The sequence below is a fragment of the Petromyzon marinus genome, chromosome 27 (assembly GCF_048934315.1).
Source record: "Petromyzon marinus isolate PM22_M1 ecotype Great Lakes invasive population chromosome 27, UKy_Petmar_22M1.pri1.0, whole genome shotgun sequence".
Taxonomy (NCBI): domain Eukaryota; kingdom Metazoa; phylum Chordata; class Hyperoartia; order Petromyzontiformes; family Petromyzontidae; genus Petromyzon; species Petromyzon marinus.
The window spans coordinates 7,091,101-7,114,275 of NC_133693.1; the positions used below are offsets into that span (position 1 = coordinate 7,091,101).

Here is a 23,175-nt window from a genome sequence, read left to right on the forward strand (position 1 = left end):
TCACGCACCTAGAGGGGGGGGGGGGGCAGACATTTGTGACATTTATTTTTTCACCTACGTGACTTTACCGAAAAAAACAAAGAGTATTTGTGACGATGTGTGACGAGGGGGGGGGGTTGAGAAATGTGACGTCACACGTTCTACTTGTTAAATAGACTTTTTAATAAATTATTTCTCCTACAACATCAGAGTGCAGCGCCACATTAAATACGGACTACAATGACAATTGTTTAAAGCGATTTGAAGCATTTTTATTGGGGTATGGGGGGCAGAGCTTTATGACGTGATATTTGTGACGCCGTGTGACGAGGGGGGGTCAAAAATCGTCCAAAATCCCGTGACGTCATTTATGGACGGCCCCTGTGGGGTTATTGTGTATCAATCACCATGCGCAGGCAGAAAGTAACGACTTCATCTGTACAAATTTGAATCGAGGGAATTTGGTAAAAGGCGAGTTCAAAACCCTCAGTTCTACCCTTTAAAATACCAAAGCACACGCATTCATACAAAACAATACCGTACGGAGCATTGAAGATATATATTTATATAATGCGATCACTACTCGTTACTCTAGCATTAATAATATGACGAACACCTTGTTCCTGTAAATCATGTGTGGGCCTGAGGGGAGGGCTAGAGGGTAGGGGCGGGGAGATGGTGATGTTGATAATGGGGTTCAGGTGTGTGGTGATGTGGGTTATGGTGATGTTGATGATGGAGTTCAGGTGTGTGGTGATGTAGGTGATGGTGATAATGGGGTTCAGGTGTGTGGTGATGTGGGTGATGGTGATGTTGATGATGGAGTTCAGGTGTGTGGTGATGTGGGTGATGGTGATGTTGATCATGGGGTTTAGGTGCTTGGTGATGTGGGTGATGGTGATGTTGATAATGGGGTTCAGGTGTGTGGTGATGTGGGTTATGGTGATGTTGATAATGGGGTTCAGGTGTGTGGTGATGTGGGTGATGGTGATGTTGATAATGGGGTTCAGGTGTGTGGTGATGTGGGTGATGGTGATGTTGATGATGGTGTTCAGGTGTGTGGTGATGTGGGTGATGGTGGGGAGCGGTAGTGTAGCGGTTAGCGCGCTGCGCTACGAACCTGGTGACCCGGGGTCGATTCTCGCTCACGGCCAACACCAGTGACGATTATCTGAAGCGGTCCTGGGCCTCCCCCAGGTCCTGGGCCTCCCCCAGGGGAGACAAAGGCGGTCGGGCGTGGTGCTAGCCACCCACCATTTCGTGCGCCGTTCCGACCTTCACAGGTGCTCGTCAACAGCACTTGCCCCAACATTCTCTCCAGGGATATTTGTTTTTCTTTAGTATAAGATGTATTGTATATGTTTTTACGAACACAAATGTGGTGGGGAGGGGGATGCGATTGAGTCTGTTGAAGGGTGTGGCGCTACCTGGTAGGCTTGTGTGCTAATTGGTTTTATGATTCCCATATCCGACCAAATCTCCACACCTCCTTTCTCACCCCCCCCCTCTCACCCACCACACCCCTCTTACCCACCTCCCCTCTCACCACACACCTCTTACCCACCTCCCTCTCACCACCCACCCCCCTCTCTTCACCACACCCCCCCCCTCTCACCACACCCCTCTTACCCACCTCCCTCTCACCACACCCCCCCCTCTCTTCACCACACCCCCCCCTCTCACCACACCCCTCTCACCCACCACCCCTCTCACCCCTCCCCTCACCCACCACCCCTCCCCTCACCCCTCCCCTCACCCACCACCCCCTCACCCCTCCCCTCACCCACCACCCCTCCCCTCACCCACCACCCCTCTCACCCCTCCCCTCACCCACCACCCCTCTACTTAAATGGATTCGTCCGCATGGAGCGCCCTGCAGGGAGGGAGATGGAGGCGGCGTTTGCGCGGCATCACCGCTCGCGCCGTCTAAAGCTAAAATAATAATACAAATAACGCCGAATACAATCTTACATTAATTAGCTCCAACGGTGAGAATTCAATACGACGTGAATTATAAAAAATATAGCCAGTATTTAAACATTGTATAAAACGGTCACTAGTGTATCAATTGGCCTCATGTAGTGTAAATATATCGTGGTATACATTTTATCTTCGTATATCGGTTCCCTTCAATGGCTGGGCTGCACTGGCTGAGGACCTGTTCGTCATTCTGCTCCGGTAATAGTGGCTATTTTTGTTAAATGATTTTATCTCGTTAATATTTTCGTTATAAATACCCTTCGTACAAATTGTTCACTTAACATCGCTTGTGACGAATGCTAGCTTCTGCGTTGTGGCGTTGTTTGTGCTGCTGCTGCTGCGTCGTTCGACACAGTGCGTAGTCAATATCGCCACTGCTTTTAAAATACGACATAAGCACAAGCTATGAAGGCCCATTGCCAGAAACGTCGCATATTATATATTGTGTAAGGCTACGGTGATATTGGCGAATGTGATCTTGTATAGTTTAACACACCGTGTGTGTGGGGAGCGGTGGTTGTAGCGCTACGAACCTGGCCCCCACCCGGGTTCGATTCTCGCTCACGGTGACGATTATCTCTGAACCGGGTCCCGGGCCTCCCCTAGGTCGACTCGGCCTCAAATGTGCACCTGGTGTAGCGGTGTGCAGACGTGGTCACTGGGGAGACAAAGGCGGCCGGGCGTGGTGCTGGCCACCCACCCCCTCGTGTGCCGTGCCGGTATTCTTCATAGGTGCTCGCTAACAGCACTTGCCCCTACAGTCTGTTAAGGTTATACCGGGGGAGGATCCTTGCGTTTAACAATGGCCATGCATTTGAAAGCGTTTACATATTTGAAACTGAACCCGCTCAGAATTGCGAATCCTGCGAGAAATTAATGGTGGTATATTTAAATCCCGTACCAAGGGGATGGTATTATTTTTTTTAAAAAAGAAATACGGATTGCATCACCGTCGCGCGACGAACACAATCCATCTTTCTGTATTCGCGCGATTCCATTTCGTATCTCATCCCCCATTAGCAACAGTAGCCACGATTTATCTCCACCGCTGAGTGAAAGCTTCCCCTCCTCCCCCCAAGGCATCGAACAATCTATCGAGTTCCTTACTGCACGCGAGCCCCATTTCATTTCTCCACCTTCACGATTCAACCTCCTCCACCACGATTAAACCTCATCATCCTCATCCTTCTCATCATCCTCATCCTTCTCATCATCCTCATCCTTCTCATCATTCTCATCCTTCTCATCCTCATCCTTCCCATCCTTCTCATTCTCAACCACCAAACCTGCATCAACCACTGCATAGCGACGTGTCCCCTCCTAAGCCCCCCCCCCACATTTATAATATTACTACTAATAGTTAATATTCGTTAACGTGCACGCCACATCCAAGAGTAAACGCATATTTTCCGCAGCATATTGCAGGATACTTAAGTACGCGGGCAACATTGTTCTGTGTGTGTTGCTCTGTGCGTAGATGCACAACACCATTCTCTAATTCTAGCGGTGTGTCTTGGTCTAGATTGTGTATTGGTTGTGACCGTGTGTATTTATCGATGCATAGCATTAATATATTGGTGGTGGTGGTGGCAGTGTTCGATCCCCGCTCACGGCTAACATCGGTGACGAAAATAAAATCTAAACCGGCCCCAAGGTTGATTCGGCGTCAAATGAGTACCTGGTGCACTGGGGATACAAAGGCGGCCGGGCGTGGTCCTATTTGTAATAGAGAGCACAGCACACGCGTGGTGTGATCGCCACCAAGCCCAGTCTCACTTGTCTCCTCACTGTGAGTTCACACACCGCACGGGGTACTCGTTTAAGGCCGAGTGGACCTAGGGGAGGCCCAGGACCTGTTCAGATGAACGCAACTGATGTTGAGTCGCCGGATTTTATAGCTTGGCGCACACTACAGTACACATACACGTGTACAAGTAATAGTAATGCTCTCTAAGATATTGCTACCTACGTGACTTTACCGAAAGAACCAGAGAGTATGGATTCCAGCAGTAACGAAAGCTTCAAATCAAGATTGAAGCAACAGTGATGCATATCACACACTGCATAACGGAAATCTGCATATCCGTGCATACAACACGGTCTCTATATCACAGGGAGCCGACGAATAATCAATAATTATACACGGCTGTGTGAGCAACAGTTACGTAACGAGTTGAGGGGGGGGAGGATGATGAAGGGGCATCTCGGGAGATGAGATGCACGGAGATTTTGAGAGATTTGGCGGGGGGGGGGGGTCAAAGGGGGTTCACCAAACATCTAGGGCAGGATGCTCCTCGATTTGAGTCTATGGGACTCGGCAAAGATTGACAATGGGGGACTGGCTGGACGCTCTGATTCGTGAGCGTGTTTTGTTTTGAACTGAGAACCTGGAGGTCGTGGTGGTGTAGCCCGTGTGACTTCATTCGCACCGTACGTGGCCAACCGCGCTAATCTCATCTTATGTGTATAGAGCGCCTTTGATCAAGGCGTATGCGTCCTGTTTTATTTCAATCTAAAAGGGCATCTCTTGCACACACACGCGTGTCGTAGCTATAGATATGCAATGCGTGCGTGGTTAAAAAAAAATCTTGATTAAAATCGTTGCCTGGATAATTCCTGGATGATGTGAAATCTCGCATTTTGCAAGAGTGTCAAGGTAATGTGGAGAAAGCCAAGTGGCCACGCGTCGTCCCCATGATATGACTTGAAATTTCTGCCTCCTTTTTTAATCACTGCTTGACTGGCAGTAATGAGTTGGAAATACGGGTTTTATTTGTGAAGAGCGACCGTGTGTTTGGGATGGCCTGCCATGTTATGTGAAGTTTCATCACACGATGGTGGGTTATGATGTCAACGGCCAGTAATTACATTGACTTTCAATATATTTTAATCGGAGTCTGTTAATTATGATGAGAATTAATGAAGATGATGATGACGAACGACATAGACGATTATTGGGAATCGCGAATGGCAAGAATATATCCGATGCTGTGATGTACAATAGAAATTATTGTGACGACACGTTGGTAATGGGATGATGTCATTGCTAATGACCATCTTGGACTATAATGACGATGATGGTGAATATTGATGGTGATGAATAATGACGATGATGACTATGAATATTACACGGGGATGATACGTGGGCTTGTAAAACGTCTAAATATAACCGAATCTCCAAACGTGGCACAAACCACGAGAAGGGGGCGATGCCTCGTATGTGACCTATTTGGTTAAAAAAAAAGTCCATCATAGGCAGATGAGAGAAGGGTCTTGGGCCTTGCAGTAAAATGGTAGCGGGGAGTGGGGGGCACAGATGGTTGAGGGAAGGAAGTTCCTGACTGGGCCACCACAGAGTGGAGACCAACTTCCAGCCGAGTTAAAGGCGTCCAGGAGATTCAATACGGTGATGAGGCTGGATGATGACTGTCAACGGAGATGGCTGCGACAGAAAACGACGATGAGAATGGCAGTCTTGACGGCGATGGTATCTTATATATGATATAATGATTATGACTTTCTGAAAAGTAATATTTTATAAACTTTTCTTAAAACACGCTTTAATTAAATGAACCGTACTCGTAATGGCAGAACTCCATGACTCCAGGAAGTGGCCGCAAAGCTTGCCATAACGTAAGGGGCCGTGGTGATTTACAGCCAACGTTAGTTGAGCGTGGACAATTAGACCCAAGCCGAAACATAATATATATAAAAAATAATGTAAAAAATATTGTTTTTATTATTTTTGATAGAATATAATATTGTCATCAGTATGACATAAGTATACCAAGTTTGCAGTCGATACCACATTGGGAAGTGGGTTAAAATTGAGTTACAAGATTTGAGGATATGACAACAACTGGGTTAAAACACATTCTCCTGCGGAGGGAGCTGGTAGGAACGTTGGGTTGCTCGGACAATGGTCAGGGTCAACGGCGGCGTGGTGTATTCCGCAAATATGCCCGACTGAGAGGGCTGGCACAAGCCGGCGTGAGTAGGTTAAACATTGAGTTTTATAAGGGCACCACGGGGTGACCAGCCCCTCCCCACTCAGCCCCACCCCTCCCACCCCCCACCCAGCCCCTCCCTCCCCATCCAGCCCCTCCCCACCCTCCCCTCTCCACCCAGCCCCACCCATCCCATTTTTGAATGCACGACGGATGGACACAATAATCCCCTGTGGGCTGGTGTATTTTAAATGATTCTGACGTTATTAAGCATGATGGATGTGAGACCTTCGTGATTGTTATATTGTTGATGTTGATTTTGATGGTGATGACAGTGGTGGTGGTGATGATGGCTAAGTTGTAAAATGATGTTGCCGCTGGCGAATGACAAAGGGCTTTCTTCGACACTCTCGTCTCTACAGCCCTCGGTGGATGCAGGCAATGAAGGACTCCACCCAGTGCTGAACCACGGCCGTTGGTGGGGGGGGCCCTGGGAGATCAAGACAAAGAGGGGAGGGGCATTAGTGGCCTCAAGGAGGAGGCGTGGCTAAGAGGTGACAAGCACGAGAGTCGAGGGAAGTCCGGGTTCATCATGGACGGCATCTTCTCTCCTCCTTCCGTTACGTGAGTCAGTCTCTGCCGTCTAGGTCAGGGGTCGGCAACCAAAATAACAAGAGGAGCCATTTCTTTCCAATTCGGTACAGAATTAAATATTTCAAGAGCTGCAATGCATCTGAATGCATACTGTGCATACTGTACATAACGTCACGAAGCGGTCCGTAAAGAGCCGCAGGTTGCCGACCCCCTGGTCTAGGTACACCGAGCGGTGCATGTTGGGTAAAGGTGCACCCCTGTAACTGCTTGTTCACGCCACTGCTGGTGCAATAGTTTCCCCTTGAGGGAGATCGAGAGTCCCTACCCCTCTCTCTAAAGGGTATTTGGCCTTCTCTTCAACACTGGCAGACATCTAGTATGAGGTGGGGGGGGGGGAGAACCCACATTTGACCCCCACTGCACACGACCTGCCCATCGACTAACTGCTGTGCCCATTTAGACTGCTGGGTGGACAGGGGCAAAGGGATTAGAGAAACCTGCACTCTGTTCCAGCTGCCTTGGCGGGAGTTGGAATTGAACTGGCGACCTCTCGATTGCAAGTCCAGTGTGCCCAACCATTATACATGCCATGGCAGCCAAATTGGTTTATTTAAAACATGCGTAAATGTAACAGATTTTTGTCCACAGCTAACATCAGTGGCTGATTTGAGATTTGCACGGTTGTAATCCTACCCTAGGTTGTCGCCGGCATTAGTTGCATACCGAGTGTGCGGTGTGTGAATGAACATCGGTCCACACGACCCCCTTCTGCTCTGTGCTGCTTTTGATACTTGGTTCAAAAGTCTCTCGGCTGCATGGGGACTCTTTTGTCATTGCATGTTAGCGTGCGTCATTTGAGGTCTTGGCTTACAACGGTGTGTTTTCGTCTGTGGCTGTCATGTATCACTGTTTGTGTGTGTCGGAGTATAGTGGTGTGGGTCAGTAGTTTTTGATTGCATCGGTCCGTGTATAATGATCTTTGGGGAGAGCTATATTGTAGTGGTTAATGTGCTGCGTTGCGAATCAAAGACCCGGGTTCGATTCCTGCTCACGGTCAACACCAGTGATTTATCTGAACCAGGTCCTGGGCCTCCCCTAGGTCAACTCGGCATCAAATGAGTACCTGGTGTGGTGTGTAAACATTGCCACTAGGGAGACAAAGGCGGCCGGGCATGGTGCTGACCACCCACCTCCTCGTGTGCCGTGCCGGACTTTATAGGTGCTTGCTAACAGCACTTGCCCCAACAGTATGTTAAGACTATACGGGTGATCTGTCTTTGTAAAATGATCTACACGGAATCTTTGTCTCTTTTGAACAGGAGGCCACCTGGACCCCATCACAATGCGTCTTCAATTTTCACCTCCGCCCCTGGGGCGTCGCGCTTTGCTCACGAGGGCCTCATGCCTGCGACCCCTCGCAACCTCGCTCCCATCATGCACCGCGGGAAAACACCCACAATGCACCACTGTGCACCCAAAGGTGGTAGCATTCATTGCCTCCTTATTAACCCTTTTACAACAACGCATGTTTTTTGTATTTAACTGTAGGGGCACCTGGCAGCCAGACACAGTTTAAAATTAATGCTCAGCTTGGTCAGTTGGATTTTTTTGTCGTAAACAATTTTAGAATGAATAAGATACGGCCTTGGTCATACTGTACAATAGTTTACGTTTTCTCGATTGTTGGCACTAGATGGCAGCAGACATGAGTGTGTGGGTAGGGGGCAGTAGTGCAGCTTGTTTGTGCGCTGCGTTAGGAACCCCGCCACCCGAGTCCGATTCCCGCTCACAACCACCAACACCAAGTGACGATTATCTGAACCAGTCATGGAACACCTCCAGATCAACGTGGCCTCAAATTGAGTACCTGGTGTGGGATGTAAACATCGCCACTAAGGAGACAAAGGCGGCCGGGCGTGGTGCTGGCAACCCACCCCCTCGTGTGCTGGCCTTCATAGGTGCTCTCTAACAGCACTTGCTCCAAAATGTGGACCCTAAAAACCTACAATGGTCACTTGAAATATCGGGACTGGACACAGGAGGGCATAGTCAGGTTCCCCTCGAGCAGTGGTTCTCGGAGTGCTGTCCCCGGACAACCACTGGTCTATGACTTTCCTCCAGGTGGCCCACGAGGCTGTGATACAAATGCAGGTTGATCCAGAAATAATGTTTATACCTTTTCCATCCAAATTTTCCGAATGATATTTAATTAATAGATGAAGTTGGGTAAACTACCCTTACCCTAAGATCTAAATGCCACCCCCCCCCTAAAAAGGAACCATATAGCTGCTTTCATTTTATGGTCCGGTAATAGGAGCCATTTTGTGTTACTGGTATTTAGATAGAAATTAATTCGTTTTTGTCACCAGGGGTGTAGGGCTGGGTGCTCTGGAATGTTTACATCAGCTGAGTAGTCCGCAGACCAAAGAAGTTTGAGAAATACTGCCCGAGATGGAACCGGCTATGCAATGGTTGTTAACAAGAAGAGAAACAAAACTCATCCTATGATGGGAAATGTTTATAAACACATCCTGTGATGGGTAAATGGTAATCTTGTGATATGTGAAATATAAAATCGCTTGCTTGTTTCTTTTGAAGTTGGCTAACCCCATGCATTCTCACACAAATGCTTCTCTTATTTCTCGTACATTCTGAGTCCTCGGAAGGTCTAAGTTCTTTAACCTCCATGGACACGTTTGCTCCATTTCACCCCCTTCACCCACCAGGATCTACTCCCAGCACGCGCCAAACGGCGAGTAACGCTCCCACAATGCAGCGTGGCGGTGTTACCACAATGCAGCGGGGCAGAGCTCCCGCTAGCATAAAGACGGCAGCAACCACCAGCATGCAGCGCGCGGGTACCTACTGCTTGCTCAGCACCGCCAACGGTGCTTCCGGGTCACGGCTGGGCAAAGGTGACGGCAATAATGGACGGTACGTTGACGCCCACGACCCTGGTTACAGCAGTGGGATTGACCAAGGGGTCTGTACATGTTTAGTGAATCACTCGGAGACACTCGAGTAGGAGGCACTATATTTAATATATAGCCTTCACAGGTACGAGAGGTAACTACTATACTATGGTCAGGACAGCTAACTGGCTGCCTGACCAACAACGCCGATGAGGTGAAGACGTTGACGAGGACTCCAGCAGCACGACGGTTCCACTCCACAAGAACAGCCCTGAACCCTCGCTCGGGGTTTTTCCTTTATACACCCAGCGTGGCCTCGCTCTGCCTTCGGCCACGCCTTCCTTCTAGAACCCACGAGAAGGTTCCCGGGCTTTACCACACGTACCCCCTCTATCCCCCCCCTGCCTCACATCCCTCTCTCTGGCTCATCACATCCTGCTGGCAGACAGGGTGACTACACCTCCGACCCCCTTCTGTGCCAGTAACCAGCGCTATGCGCCACAATGACACATTCCATGTCAATACACATGTGTAATGAGAGGGCACACCGATATATGGAGGGCTGCATAGGCATTTCCACATCGGTCATAACCAATCGGGGCTACGGGTTCGATCTGGGCCAAAGTTCATGGGCGGAGCTGAGGGGTACATGCGGGAACCACCTAAAAGGTTCTGAAGGTGGCGTGGTTAGAGGCGGGGCTTTGCGCCGCCAAGGAGGATATAAGGAGAGGCAGGAGGAGGACTCTTGGGTTCGGTGTGGAAGCCTGGGTCCGGACTGCATCCCCGTCATCTCGTCCGCCACCGACCACGTGGCAGCCGCGGCGAAGCTCTCCCGATTCCCAACGCGCCATCGACCAGTGGTGCGCTGGGAAGCGAGAGCGAGGGAAGCCGCGCGAGGAAGGGAGGAGGAGCAGAGAGCGCGTGCATGCGGCGAGAGAGAGAGGGTGACCATCTAAAGAGAGTGCGGAGCCGAGCAGTCATAACTAATAAAGAAGGACGCAAGTCTCAAAACGTGTCGTGGAAGTCGTTTATTACACATGTACACGTGCGAAACAGCTGTAGGCTGAAGTTTGGGGTAAAGAACCCTTCCCAAGCAGAGGGGGGCGGAGCTTACGGTTTCTCTATTTGTTGCACTCGTATCATTCGTTAATGTAACTTGCTGACCTGCCCCTACTGGACATCTGTGAAAAAGAGCTTCATAGCTCATCGAATTCCTCCAAAGATAACATCTCGCCTGTTATATACACGTGTGTAGTACTGTTCCTTGCCTGTATTGCTTTGTTATGCTGTTGGGGCAAGTGATGAAGGCCGGCACGGCACAAGAGAGGATTGGTGGCCAATGCCACGCCCGGCTGCCTTCGTCTCCCCTGTGGTGATGTTTAACCACCGCACCAGGTACTCATTTGAGGCCGAGTCGACCTAGCGGGAAACCCAGGACCAGTTCAGATAATTGTCACTGGTGTTGGCCGTGAGCGGGAATCGAACTCTGGTCACCGGGTTCGTAGCGCAACGCGGTAACCGCTACACTACCGCTCCCCACGCGCGTACACTCGCCCGCCTGGTGCCTCTCCTGCACGCGTACACTGTCTCGCCTGTGTTGGGGTTGCAGCACAGTCGAGGGTGCGAGTAGCCGCGGAGGAGAGGGGCGATGTGGCGTGGTCGCTCCACAACTGACGCCACTGCAGCAGCGCGAGCGGACCATCCGGGAGCTGCGCGCTTCGCTGCGGGACGCGCACGCACACCTGGACGACAGGTACGATGTGTTCTCAATACCGTGGGCACCGTTGCCTTGTTCACGCGAACTCGGTCATCCTCGCAGAGGCGCCTTTTGGCTGGCCATCAAAAAACAGATGGTCCGCCGCATTGCGTGCTATCAGATATGCTTCTGCAGCCATCTGGAATTTTCTTCCAATATGAGGAAGCCGCTGGTACTATGGACTGTCAAATCTAGATTGAAGAGTCATTTGTTTAGAAATGCTTTTTGTTTTTAGTTCTTCCCCCGCACCTCAAGTTAGCACGGTTGGCTACATAAGGTGCGAAAGAAGTTAAACATTTTTCGATTTAAAGCTTTCGTGACTGCAGGGATTCATCTTCTTGGTTCTTTCAGTAAAGTCACGTAGAATGGAAATAAAATAATAAAAATAACACATAATAAAATAAAATTTCCATTCTACGTGACTTTACCGAAAGAACCAAGAAGATGAAGTTAAACATGCCTACATACATACCTTGTACGTGTTGACAGACAAAGATCCCCCATACAGCCAAACACTTGGTTAGCGAAAAAGTACTAAACTTGCTGACCCACCCCGACAGGACATCTGTGAAAAAGAGCTTCATAGGTCATCGGATACCCTCCAGTCTAAATAAAGATTCTGAAGTACTAAGGCTGGAATGGCACACAAGCGGCTGTTTTGGCAAATATCACGCCAGGCCGTCTTTGTTTCCCCAGAGCTGATGTTTACATACTGCACCAGGTACTCATTTAAGTCCGAGTCAACTAAAGGGAGGCCCTTGAAGCAGTCCAGAGATTTATCGCCTACGTTTGGCGATGTCGCCAGCAACCTGCCTTGTCCCCCTTCTCTATCCTCCCCTCTCCACTGCCCCACACCTCCCCAGGAATCAGCAGCTGCAACAGCTGAAGCAGCAGCTGTGTCTGCTGCAGGAGAAGCGCGCGCAGGAGGTGACCCAGCACACGGAGGCCGAGCTCATCCTGTCAGCGGCACGAGGCGAGCTGGCTCGACTCGGCAAGACCGTCCACGACCTGCTGACAAGCCCCGAGCCACCGCTGGACATCTCTTCCATCAGCCGGGCCGCTCGCTGGCGGGCCTCTCACTCCAGCGAGCTCGTCCAGGAACGTCGCCGCCAAATATCTCCCTGCTGTCGCCACAGCTGCTGCTGCAGCAGCTGCGGCTGCCACCACTGTGGGTGCCGTCATTGCTGTGGCACCCATTTTCGTGACGCGACCGGTGGAAGTGGTGGGGATGAAACCCGTGTGGAAGGAGGCGCGATGCAGAGTCGTGCTGGATATCTTTGCCCCGGTGGGATCTGCGGGGGCGAGCGCAAGTGTGGCGATGGACGTTCAGCAGGCAGTGAACGCCACCACACAATGGGAGGAGAAGAGACCTGCCATCGCTTTCAAGGAAAAGGGCGCGACCTTGTACTCCTGTGCGGGGACGAGTGTCACCGTCTCGACACTCGCGGAGGAGGTGTTGGAGTGTTCGAAGAGGTGGACCTTACAAGATCTACCTTTAAACCGATGGGCGGCTGTGGAGAAGATGGAGTAAGTGGAAGCTGGCGACCCAGGGGGAAGATTTCTGCCAATGGCGCAAGGAACGGTGCGATCGCCAAAGTTGGGTCGCTCTTGCTGGCACCTGTTGATGTTAAGGTTCTTCTGGTGGCCATGATGGTGGCAGATGGTGACGAGGAGTTAAAATTTTCACATGCATGCTTAAGCGAAAACCTTGCCGATGGAGAGATTGGAGAAATACAACCTCGAAGCCCTATTGATTTACCCCCTCTTGAATCTTCACCCGCTTACCTGTCGCTCATTCTGAAGAAGCCTGGCCAATCTGACTGTTCCTATAAGACTATGATGAAGCTGATTGAGGGCCGAGCGATGGAGGCGCCTCGTGCGAGTTGCGCGAAGTGGCAAAACGGAAGCGTGACCCGTCGCTTGATCAAACAAGCGTTGTGGCTGGTTCGGGAGGCATGCACGTTGCCGTTAAGATCCCTGCAGGAGAAACGGCCCGTCGGACGCCCCTCGGTTGCGTGCGGACAGGCGACGTCCACCAGCCACGGCCCGCTCGACGCGATGCAAGCGAAGGATATTGGCCACATTGAGATGGATCGTGACAATGGCGAGGATGCGTTTGGCATTGAAAGGTGCACGAGGGATGTTGAGGAAGCCAATGGGGATGACCGATTGGTGGTTGAGAGACGCACGAGGGATGTTGAGGAAGCCGATGGGGATGACCGATTGGTGGTTGAAAGGTGCACGAGGGATGTTGAGGAAGCCGATGGGGATGACCGATTGGTGGTTGAGAGACACACGAGGGATGTTGAGGAAGCCGATGGGGATGACCGATTGGTGGTTGAGAGACACACGAGGGATGTTGAGGAAGCCGATGGGGATGACCGATTGGTGGTTGAGAGACACACGAGGGATGTTGAGGAAGCCGATGGGGATGACCGATTGGTGGTTAAAAGGTGCACGACGGATGTTGAGGAAGCCGATGGGGATGACCGATTGGTGGTTGAGAGACACACGAGGGATGTTGAGGAAGCCGATGGGGATGACCGATTGGTGGTTGAGAGACGCACGAGGGATGTTGAGGAAGCCGATGGGGATGACCGATTGGTGGTTGAGAGACACACGAGGGATGTTGAGGAAGCCGATGGGGATGACCGATTGGTGGTTGAAAAGGGTGCAAGTAGAAATGAGGAAATTGGGGAGGACGCCACGAATGTTGAGGTAAATGAGAATGATGCCTCTGACATTGAGAAACGCCACGTGATTAAGGACATAAAGAGGGATGCTGCAGCTTTTCAAGACCACACCACGGAGTTTGAGAGGGACTGCGAATACTTTGAGAACAACATCAAGAGCATTGAGATAAATTGTCAGGATACTGAGGAAGGTGCCACAGACCAGGAAAAGAACAATGACAACATTGAGAAGGACGCTGCAGGATTTAAAATCATTGAGACCGATTGTGGTAGTGAGAACTCTAAATGGAATGCTGAGGACATTGTGGACACTGCAGAATTTGAAGACGACAGTCGAGACGTTGAGGAAGACACCACAGACTTTGATAATGTTGAGGACAACACTACCAACTTTGAGGATGAAGACTTTGAGAAAGACGTTACTAGTCTTGAGAAGGCTGAAGAAAATATTGAACCGTGTGAAGTCGTGGACAAGGGTGCTGCTGATATTGGTGAGACCACCTGTGATGCTGAGAAGGCTCAAAATAACCTTGAGGACAAAGACAATTACATGGATATTGCCACTTGTGGCATTGAGAAGGACAAGGCCAACGATTTTGAGAAAGGCGAAGCTATCGTTGAGACCGCTGTGAATGTTGAGAAGGGGAAGGTGATGGAGGACGCTCGGGACCGTGAACAAAAGGAGAACATTGAGGAAGGCATTGAGAGGGATACGTGGGATGTTCAGGAAGATAACAGAAAGAACACGGAGGCTGTCGCTAAACAGATCCATGTTCATCTTGATACCCAAGATGAGCAGGTATCCACCTTTCAACAGACTGCAGATGTTGAACAGATCCTCTCTTCAAACATCACTGTGGAGAAAGAAAAGCCTGAGGAGGATGATGACATGGAATGTTGCATGCAGGCCACAGTCACTGGGCACCTTGAACCAGATCCCACTGGGATGGTGCCAATCCAGCAGCTGTCGGTGGACTGCACACAGGATGTTAAGCAGGCCTTCAATAACGAAGCATTTGGATCGGACTTTTTGATGCCGAGTGGAGGCCGAGAGACATTGTCGGCTGTGCTGAAACGCGGAGGCCGCAGTGCCGACAGTGATGGCAGCATCCACGCAAGCGCGGCAGTTCCCGTGCGGGGGACCTCAACTCTAAACGAGGTCGTCCGTAGAGAAGGGGGGGACGCTTCATCTCAATCGGCACAACCACCACCAACATCACTGGTGATGGCATCATCTTCAAGTTCTGCCGATCGGTCAAACTGCTCTGACGACCGGTCCGAGACGTCGCTCGTGAGACTCGCGAGCACTGATCGCGAGGCTTCCGTGGTTTCCCTTTACCGACGGCCAGCCTCCGAGTGGAGCCGCTGGGTAGCACTGGACTGGCTGGCGGCTGGAGGCCCCATGCTGCCGGGGTTGGTCGTGTGGCTGGCCTGCCGGGCGCAAGGTGGCGATGGCGCATGGCGGTGGATCGCCGGAGGATTCACGTGGCCCGGGCAGCCGCTGGCGTGCGGCCTCATGGGCCTCCTGCGCTTGTGCTGTGTCCTGGGGATGTCTGGACTGCGCGGAGCTCGCAGGGAGCCAAATGACTCTGAGAAATTAGAGCCGCGGGAGGAATCTGAATCTAAATCCAGGCAGTAGCAATTCCCGACAGAAACCTGGGTTCGGTAGCTGTCTCCTCTGTATGCAGGTCCACACCCGATATGGATTTAGTTGCGCAACCAACTCACTTGAGCAGGTCACTTCAAAGTAGTCTAGTTAAGCAACCGGTTATGCAACGACTCGCAACCAGTTGCAGAGATGGTCCATGTACAAGCGGTTCTGTTGCATGCAACTGACCGCTAAAGTGTGGGTCCACCTTTAGTCATGACGGCGAGTCACAGTCCCCAACGGTAGGTTCAGTGTTTGCTGTTAAGCAAATCTCTCGAATGTCCCCGATCCTGCAAGATTGCGAAACCATGTTACAAATGTAGCTGGAGCATGGCAAGTGCATGTACGTTGAACTTCTTTTGCGCCGTACGTAGCCAACCATGCTAATCGGAGGTGCGGTGAACTTGCTGGATGTTAAGCAGGCCTTCAATGATGAGAATTACGTTTGACCGAATCCTCCTGAATGTACCTGAACCTGCCAAAATTTGGATGTTAAGCATAGGGTATGGCTGCCCGGTGAGTACTTGGTTGAGAGAGTGCCTGAGAAAACTTGGTTGTCGTAGGCTTAAACTGTGAGGTGGCAAGGACATTGCAGTCCAATAATGGATTCCTGAATCTGTCTGTGTGGAGTGTTGTCCCCTTCCATTAGTGGTTGGGTTTTGATTTCTGGGTCCTGTGGTTTCCTTTCATACCAAATGCTCAATAATGGCATTGGCCCAACATCTCGCTGCAGTGCCCTTCTGTGAAGCCTTGACTTGCTGTCCTGGCAAAACGAGTGCATCATGGTGGATGAGCGAGTTGTTTGATAACAGCAAGGGGAAGATGAGATGTTCCCACCGTTGTGATCGCTTAAGTAGTCCCTAGAACCCACCGAAGTGAGGAGAGGTTGACAAACGGCTCAATTTCCAATTGGATCCAAGGATCGGGACATTTTAAACCTCAGTCTGCTGATTTTGTTTGGTACGTTGTTTTTTTATTGCCATATAAACTTCTAACGTTTACTAACCGTAAAATACCAATACATTCTGCTAATTAATACAAGTTGTATATAACAACTCCAAAGTATTCATTTTGCCAGATTTTTTTCCCCCCTCCCCTCTTTACCTCCTGATGCCGTGTAGGCGATGGGAGTTAACCGAACTTGACCAGCCTGGTTGGTTCAGTACGGGGGAGGGAAGACGGTGAGGTTGGTGGAGGTGGGGGTACCCCGGACCGTTTCGGATATCACTAGCCACTGATATTAGCCATGGCCGGGAATGGATCTAAGATCGCTGAGTTCAGTCCAGTGTGGGAACTACTGCGCCACTGCTTCGCGTGCCTCCCTTATCTTTGCATTATCATTCTGACATATATGATGCACAGGATCATAAAGACCCTTTGAACCAACCTACCATCTCAAATAGTACAAAATGGCACGTTGGCATGTCCTGGTCCTTGGGTAGGACTGGAAATTGAGTTGTAGAAATAACCATGATGGGTAATGTGCCCAACATCGTCACTCCACACAATCCCCCTCGCACCCAAGAAGTGTTTCCATGTCATTTCTGCAAAATGTTCCCCGTTCAAATGATCTCGGCCGGAAGCTGCGTTGTTGTTGAACTCTTGCGATTTGGAATGGAACTTTTTGAGAAGTTTTAAAAGGGGGTGTGGTGGGGGGGGACTCTCATCCTGCAGATGTTGGATGCCCGATACTGTTATTGCCAGTAGCACGAGGATAATGCAAGCACATACTTGAAGATTCTGTGAATGTTATATTTCCTCGCATGTGTGGGACCTGTGTGTGTGTGTGTGGTACAGTGCTTTTTTGTGTGCAATGTGCTATCAACTCTGCCACTTGGGTTTGATTCCCAGCCATGGATAACATTCGGTAACCTCTCGAACTGGTTAATATGTAAATATTTGTCCGCAGAGCTCCTCGGAGACGACCAATTTCAATGAATGAGGTGTCCTGTGAAAGCTTATGTATGTTCTTATTTTTCACCGTGCGATTCGGTGTATACAAACGATGTCCGAATTATTAAAAAATGACCTTTGACTTGATAATCCGGGAAACAAAGACGCCCCCTCCCAACCGTTATTTTTCTCGAACAACTTAATTGTACGAAACCCTCCTTCGCCCCTCAAGTCTTTTATTTAGACCGTTGTATCTCAACGGGCTTCTGTATCTAAGCGTCTGTGCGTGTTTATAACGTACTGTATATATATTACTATTGTATTGTGTTTTGAGGGTATCATCCTAGTCGCCAACAATTGTATGCATGTCAACAAATCCGGTCACCAATTTTGGTCTCGCACTTAAAACTCTGCCTTGGTGCATCTCTGGCGTCAAGTTAAGTATACAGGCATACCTCCTATAGCGCTCATATGTTCTTGGTAAACAGCGCTATATGAAACAGCGCTGTGGAAGGTCATTATAACATGGTTCCAATTGAGATGCGTTCCTGACCGCTATTTTTTTTACCTATAAGCCGTACGAGTGCTTCATTAAGGTATCGGTAATAGCCTTAATTATACTGTACACATGCTAAATGTATTAACGCATTATTTGAATGATAATGACATTAAAAAATTCGATAAGTTTATGTACTCACCGGAACATTCGGTCGGAGGTTGCGTAAGATTAACCACCGTCTGCCATGAAGACATTCCGTGGGAAGCTATAGAGTACAGTACTAAACAATGGGATCACTCGATGCATTGATCGCCAATGAATGGATGCAATTATTAATCCTCCATTAATCGATACTCTGACGTTGCTGACGAATCGACTATGACCAGCATCGATATAAATTGGACACCTCGATTCAGGTTTCACAAGATCATGCATGGGCGAAGACGTGCCTACTTCCATATATGGGCTGAGCCGCACAGGAATTTTCCTCCCAGCACAAACGGTGTTCATAGGAGGCAGCGCTATAAGAGGTATGCCCGTTCTTTACTGGATGACGGGCACAGCGAACATTGTTCAGAGTTGAGAGGTGCCACCTTGTGGTTTGCAGTCCAGAAACCTACTGGGTGTTTGCGGTTAATGATATGTTGGCGTCACTCCCCTTTGATGTAATGAATGTGTTTTTTTTTTCTGAGACCCATAGGAATTTCGGAAGGACATTTCTTTTCCTTGTGCCTTGACTCGATAAAATATAACATGTAGGAGGAGTCCTTAAAGGTTAACCTGCATGTAAAAGTAGGGATGAAGTTTTGCTCAACCTCGTGTGCGAATGCGGCACAGATGTGCAAAGCAGTGTGGGTATTTTCACGATGGAGATGTTGTGCTGTGGGACAGCAGTGATTGTGTTTACGAAGGAAACGTGTCAAACCAGAAGTTGGCTATAGTTTGGTGATGCATATCTCACACAGATGTGTTTTATTAACCAGTGCAACATATTTAAAAATTAACACGAGGCATACGTGATGATGGTAACTGTGTTTATTTAAAGACTCCCATGCTTCTGGCATTACGATTGTTCCAGCACCCATGGGAAGAATGTGTACGCGTATCAGGGGGCATACCTTGAAACAAATAAGGTATGTTTCTATCGTCCGTCAACTTTTTTCTAAAACTAAAAATGTGTAGATTTAACCTTGACTGTTTAACACGTAGGCTTTCGCGACCAATATTATTCATAATAAAGGTTTTTGGGTTAGATCGCGTTTATTTATAAATGTGTCGTAACCCTCCACCACCCGACACGGCCAATCAGCAAAGAAAAGTGTCACGTTGACAAAAGACAAATAATTCACTACTTCAGCCCACCGGTGTGTTGAAGAGTTAATCCACATTTACAGTTTGAGTACGACGTTTCGCTGGTAAATACTTTAATCGCTCTGACAGCTACCGGCTCAGTGCGGCCTGGAAGCGTATTATTAAATAATACACATTACATTTTGATTTAAAGAATTACTAATCTACAACTCATTACTAATCATAACCAATGACTGATTACTAATCGATTATATAATTACATTACCCCTCCCTCCGCCTCTAATCACTGCACCTGATGAGTTAAGTGATGACGTCACTCTTCTGCTCTATATAAAACCGGGAGCAAGCGAGGGCTTTACCATTCTGGCGAATTGCCCGATGCTGGAAGTATTTACCAGCGAAACGTCGTACTCAAACTGTAAATGTGGATTAACTCTTCAACACACCGGTGGGCTGAAGTAGTGAATTATTTGTCTTTTGTCAACGTGACACTTTTCTTTGCTGATTGGCCGTGTCGGGTGGTGGAGGGTTACGACACATTTATAAATAAACGCGATCTAACCCAAAAACCTTTATTATGAATTAACCTTGACTGGCCAACAACTAAATAACATCACAATATTTATGAATAAGAGTTTTTTTTGTGGTTGGGAAATTTCATTAAGGAGACCTTTGGTGCAAATGTAATTCTTGTGAGACGTTTGAGACTTCTGCCAAATTGACTCAATTAGAAATGGCGATGGTGAAATGAAATGCTCCAATTTTCACCCGTTATGGAGCAGTCGTCATCAGCCATTGTTGAATGAAGACCTCGCCGCAAGGCCGCTTCCGTCTCGCACGATAGTGTGGAGCAACAATCCATCTGGCTCCCCCGCACAAACCTGTTTCATTGCTTAGCTTGCACTTTGCCATTAGTCTCAACCACGGGCCATCGTCAGTTCTCGGAACGTGCCTACACAACCCCATTTATTCTGCAAGCCCAAGTGTTTTGATGAACGTGTGTTTTCTCTAATCCACGTGTCTCTGCCTGTATCCGTGTAATTCCATGCATGCAACTCTCCATCCCTTTACTTCGACACTTTGACAATGGACATGCCTCTGATCTGTGTCGGCAGGTAATCATGGATAATATACAGTACACATATTGAAATACCTTTAGCACATTGGTAAGTAGATTTTTTTTACGAGTTCAGTTTTGAAAAAACAGTAAGCTGTTCGTCTGCCACTTTTCATTGGTTTGATCCAGGTCGGCTTTCAATAACTGTCCTAGGTATACACATACGAATGTGTTATCCCAGATGTGCCCTTCTGACATACTTAAAATTGATCAATTCTTTTTTTATTTCTGTTGCTCACATTGGTTTCAGCTGCCTTTGCTTAAATTCAGTGACAGTAAATCTGAGTGGGTGAGAACAGGTTCGAGTCCTTTAGAGAAACTTCCCGACTTGATCATGAAACCTGACAACCCGATGCATCTTAAGAATAGCTATTGATGTGTATTACTTGCTATGACATGGAATCTGAAACACGGACATTGACGAAGAAAGTGGAACAAGCTGCAAAGGTCAAAAAATTATGGAGATTCATGTGATATTACAATGCATATTCAAAGTGAAACAAGGATAGAACATGCATGTCAGACATGATTGTTGAAGTAAGCGGAATTCTGCAGGACTCTTCGTTAAGGGATGATTACCTATGGTAGACTAACGACGGAGTGGCAAGCCGAGAAACACGCCCGACACAGGCACATCCACCGAGTAAGATGAAGCTATGTATGTTGAACTTTTTTCACACCGTACATAGCTGACTTTGTTAATCGGAGGAGCGGTTGCTAATCGAAGGTGCACCGCCGAAGCATTGAGATCGGTTCGTATGCAGGAACGAGATTGTTGGATCGTGAAACCGTGTGTGACTGGTTCGGGCTTGTGGAACCCATCCCAGCAGTGGACGGATCATGGCTGAGCATTTAACAATCTGTATTCCTCCAGGACCGTTCGGGGATTGTTTAAAGGGATGGCTGGAATTCCAAAATATTTTCAGGAAGATGTCCGTTGGGACAACCATGTCTCTCCAAGGATATGGTAACGGTGTTTAAAATGCCAATCATTAAGGTCCATCGACCTTTGCGACCTTTTGAAACAGTTTCATTTCAACTGAGAAATTAAGTGCTGTTCTGAACTATTGTCCCATAAACTGAAAGACCAACAATGTTAATGTATTTTTACTGGGCGAAACGGACAATGACAGTTCAGTTTTGTTGATAGATGGTACACTTGATAAATAAAATCACTGGTGAAGGCTACGTGGTCTCGTCTTTTAATCACAAGTGTATACAGTTGATATTCTTGGTTCTTTCGGTAAAGTCACGTAGAAGGGAAACAAAATAATACAAATATAAAAAAATATATTTTATTGTTTCCCTTCTACGTGACTTTACCGAAAGAACCAGGAATATGAATCCCTGCAGTTACGAAAGCTTTAAATCAAAATGTATACAGTTGAGTTTATTTTTTCAGGCCCTTATGTTCCACACTGCAATACCAACTTGTAGATGGGGATAATTATGTAATATTTGGATGGATGACTTGGAGCCTCCATAATGGTAATGTCTCTAGAGGGCATTTGGATGTGGCATCGTCCATGCTGACTGTCTAGGAAGAGGTGGGCAATACCCACTTTTTACCCCACCACATGCAAAACCTGCCAATGTATTGTGGTGTACCCATTAAAACTGCTGGGTGGTTGGAGGTGGATTTTAGTAACCTTCGCAATTTCCCTGCCACGCCAATAAATGGAATCTAACCAGCGAGTACCTTGACATCACGGAAACACCCCTTCCAGACAAGACACCATTAAAAAAAGTTGATGGTGGCTTTTGTTCAAACGGATGTTTACTTGGTCAAATGTTAATGTTTCTAACCGAGTTTCTTTATTTTGACAAGTATGGTGCTATTGTGAACCCCACGGCGATTCCAATAATTGCCAGGGTTCCGGGTCACAAGCTTCAAGAAATACTTTTTGGTCATTGGTGAAAATGTCGGGTTCACGTTGAACCTCATTGCGTATATGAATCGACCCTTAAGCACGCGGTTCAAAAGTGCACCTCGAGTTGTATAAATCGACGAATTGATGCCCCGAGAGTTTGGACTACCCTAAGATTGCAATAACATTTGGGCATTATGTTGAGGTGTCCCGGTAGCGCCAAATGTCGCAGCGCGGAGCTGGCTGGTTTGACTACAAGCACCTTAAACTGTTGGGGCAAGTGCTATTAGCGAGCACCTTTAAAGTTCGGTACGGCACAGAATTAGGTGGGTGACTAGCACCACGCCCGGCCGCTTTTGTCTCCCCAGTGGCGATGTTTTACCGCGTCAAGTACTCATTTGAGGCTGAGTCTACCTAGGAGAGGTCCAGGACCGGTTCGTATAACCCTCACCGGTGGTGTTAGCCGTGAGAGAGAAATAAAACGCGGTTCACCGGGTTTGTATCGCAGCGCGTTGACCGCTACACTACCGCTCCCGCACACAGGTGAACACACACGCGGAAAATATCCCTCGTGTTGCCTTTAACAGACTGTTGGGACAGATGTTGTGAGCACCTAACGAAGGCCTCCTTTGTCTCCCCAGTGCTGCTTACACACCGTAGCAGGCACCCATTTAAGGCCGAGTCAACCTAGGGGACGCTCATAGCGCGGTTGCGCGAACGAGCGCGTGACCTCCAATCGTTGATTTCTCTGATCGAGTAAAGAAACTGAACATAAAAGAATCATTCGTGTAGTTTGTTTTAAATTACTTTTTCCGTGGCTTATATTTTTCATGCTGACGCAAATTATTATTTACGTCAATGATAATTATAACACTAACATTTTTTTGTTCCTGGGTAGTGTTATTTCCTAATTTCTTATGCCTCAAAAAGTACAGTGAGGGAAAAAAGTATTTGATCCCCTGCTGATTTTGTACGTTT

General features: G+C 48.4%; 1 protein-coding gene and 1 long non-coding RNA gene across 3 annotated transcripts; one reads left to right on the top strand and one right to left on the bottom strand.

The window, feature by feature from the left end:
- Positions 1 to 1,806: 1,806 nt before the first annotated feature.
- LOC116946588 (uncharacterized) lies at positions 1,807 to 18,289 on the top strand. 2 transcript variants are annotated; one of them, XM_076070065.1, is made up of 6 exons: positions 1,807 to 2,157; positions 6,329 to 6,530; positions 7,820 to 7,980; positions 9,227 to 9,434; positions 11,022 to 11,165; positions 12,032 to 18,289. In XM_076070065.1, the coding sequence occupies exons 2-6, from the start codon at positions 6,499 to 6,501 to the stop codon at positions 15,498 to 15,500; spliced, it is 4,014 nt and encodes a 1,337-aa protein (XP_075926180.1). In that variant the 5' UTR covers positions 1,807 to 2,157; positions 6,329 to 6,498; the 3' UTR covers positions 15,501 to 18,289. The 2 variants fall into 2 exon arrangements, with proteins under 2 accessions (XP_075926180.1, XP_075926181.1); XM_076070066.1 differs by lacking the exons at positions 1,807 to 2,157; positions 6,329 to 6,530; positions 7,820 to 7,980 and having other exon boundaries at positions 9,303 to 10,807.
- Positions 18,290 to 18,911: 622 nt separating this feature from the next.
- Positions 18,912 to 22,324, bottom strand: LOC142929234 (uncharacterized). The gene is made up of 2 exons (XR_012945454.1): positions 19,800 to 22,324; positions 18,912 to 19,090 (listed from the first exon to the last, which is right to left on the bottom strand). It is a non-coding gene; the product is annotated as an uncharacterized LOC142929234 (long non-coding RNA).
- Between the last annotated feature and the right edge of the window lie 851 nt (positions 22,325 to 23,175).

Excerpts from the sequence above, each read along its gene's own strand:
- LOC116946588 (XM_076070065.1), top strand. The coding sequence starts at position 6,499 with ATGGACGGCATCTTCTCTCCTCCTTCCGTTAC. Across the intron at positions 9,435-11,021 it reads GGTGACGGCAATAATGGACG|CACAGTCGAGGGTGCGAGTA; the intron begins GTACGTTGACGC and ends TTGGGGTTGCAG. Across the intron at positions 11,166-12,031 it reads CACGCACACCTGGACGACAG|GAATCAGCAGCTGCAACAGC; the intron begins GTACGATGTGTT and ends ACACCTCCCCAG.